The sequence below is a fragment of the Cyprinodon variegatus genome, unplaced genomic scaffold (genome assembly GCF_000732505.1).
Source record: "Cyprinodon variegatus isolate N-32 unplaced genomic scaffold, C_variegatus-1.0 Scaffold750, whole genome shotgun sequence".
In the NCBI taxonomy this organism is placed as follows: domain Eukaryota; kingdom Metazoa; phylum Chordata; class Actinopteri; order Cyprinodontiformes; family Cyprinodontidae; genus Cyprinodon; species Cyprinodon variegatus.
In genome coordinates, this window is record NW_015151203.1 from 88,146 (window position 1) to 89,437 (window position 1,292).

General features: G+C 46.3%; 1 protein-coding gene across 1 annotated transcript in view; it reads left to right on the forward strand.

The window, feature by feature from the left end:
- Nucleotides 1-440: 440 nt before the first annotated feature.
- The window catches only part of LOC107098133 (EH domain-binding protein 1-like), a 19,525-nt gene continuing 18,673 nt past the window's right edge, over nucleotides 441-1,292 (forward strand). The window contains exon 1 of the mRNA XM_015395618.1: nucleotides 441-544. Coding sequence (XP_015251104.1) covers nucleotides 441-544 — 104 coding nt within the window. The remainder of the gene's footprint in view (nucleotides 545-1,292) is intronic.

Here is a 1,292-nt window from a genome sequence, read left to right on the forward strand (position 1 = left end):
AACTGAATTCTCTGAGAGTAATGCACCAGCAGGTATTCATTTTTAGCCCCGCCCCCTAATGGCCACCTTCTTTGGAAACTAGAGGCTCAGACCTTTCCAAGTCAAAAACCAAGTATTTTGGAAAGAAAAATAACATCTATTTTTTTTAACAATAAATCATGGAATAAGTTTTGAGGCAGCTCCAGATTTATTTATTTTTTTTTGTGGATTTAAAGGTGAAATAACAGCCTCATAATCTCTAATCTGAACACAGATTAGAACAGAAACTGAAATGTTAAGAAGAACAGCTTTATTTTGAAAGTCCCCTTCCGGCGTGTTCCAGTCTGTTTCCGTTAGCTTGACGTCAGCTCGGACTGGGCAGCCGCGCGTGTTTATTCGGTGATCCCGGCGGTCGCTGCCTGTCAGCGGGGACTGCCTCGCCTCTGTTCGGGGAGTCAAAGATGACTTCGGTGTGGAAAAGGCTGCAGCGGGTCGGAAAAAAGGCCGCAAAGTTCCAGTTTGTTGCCTCGCCTCAGGAGCTGGTCATAGAGTGCACGGAGAAATGGTGAGTTATTAGAATTCAGTAAAGTCGGAGGATGTGGAGCAGCTCAGCCATGCCTCCCTCTGAGTCAGCCTGTCCTCAGCGTTCCTGAACGGGACACACGGAGATGACTCCACCCGATACTCTCTGGCTTATGGAACCACACTCCTAGAAGAGTGAATACTTTTTTAAATAAGCGGAAGTTGTTTTTTTTTTATATTGATGCATCAGAGCGGAAGTTTAAAGTTTGGATCAGAACCACAGTAACTGTTCTGGTTCGGTTCCGATCATTTGGGCTGTGAATAGGAAGCCTGATGAAGCAATGACAGGGCGGCTCACTGTTTCCCCCTGCTCTGCTCCCACTGCTGCTCACATGACGTCAGCGTGGTGACGTTTCATGACGGGTGCGATTCACTTCCGCGTTTTAGTCCCAATATAAACAACTTCAAAGAAAAACATGGTTTTACAGACAGGTAGAAAAACTACTGCTGAGACCTGTTGGTGTCACCATCCATCCATCCATCCTCCATCCATCATCCATCCATCATTCATCCATCCATCATCCATCCATCCATTATCCATCCATCCATCCTCCATCCATCCATCCATCCTCCATCCATCCATCCATCCATCCTCCATCTATCCATCATCCATCCATCCATTATCCATCCATCCATCCTCCATCCATCCATCCATCCTCCATCCTCCATCTATCCATCATCCATCCATCCATTATCCATCCATCCATCCTCCATCCATCCATCATCCATCC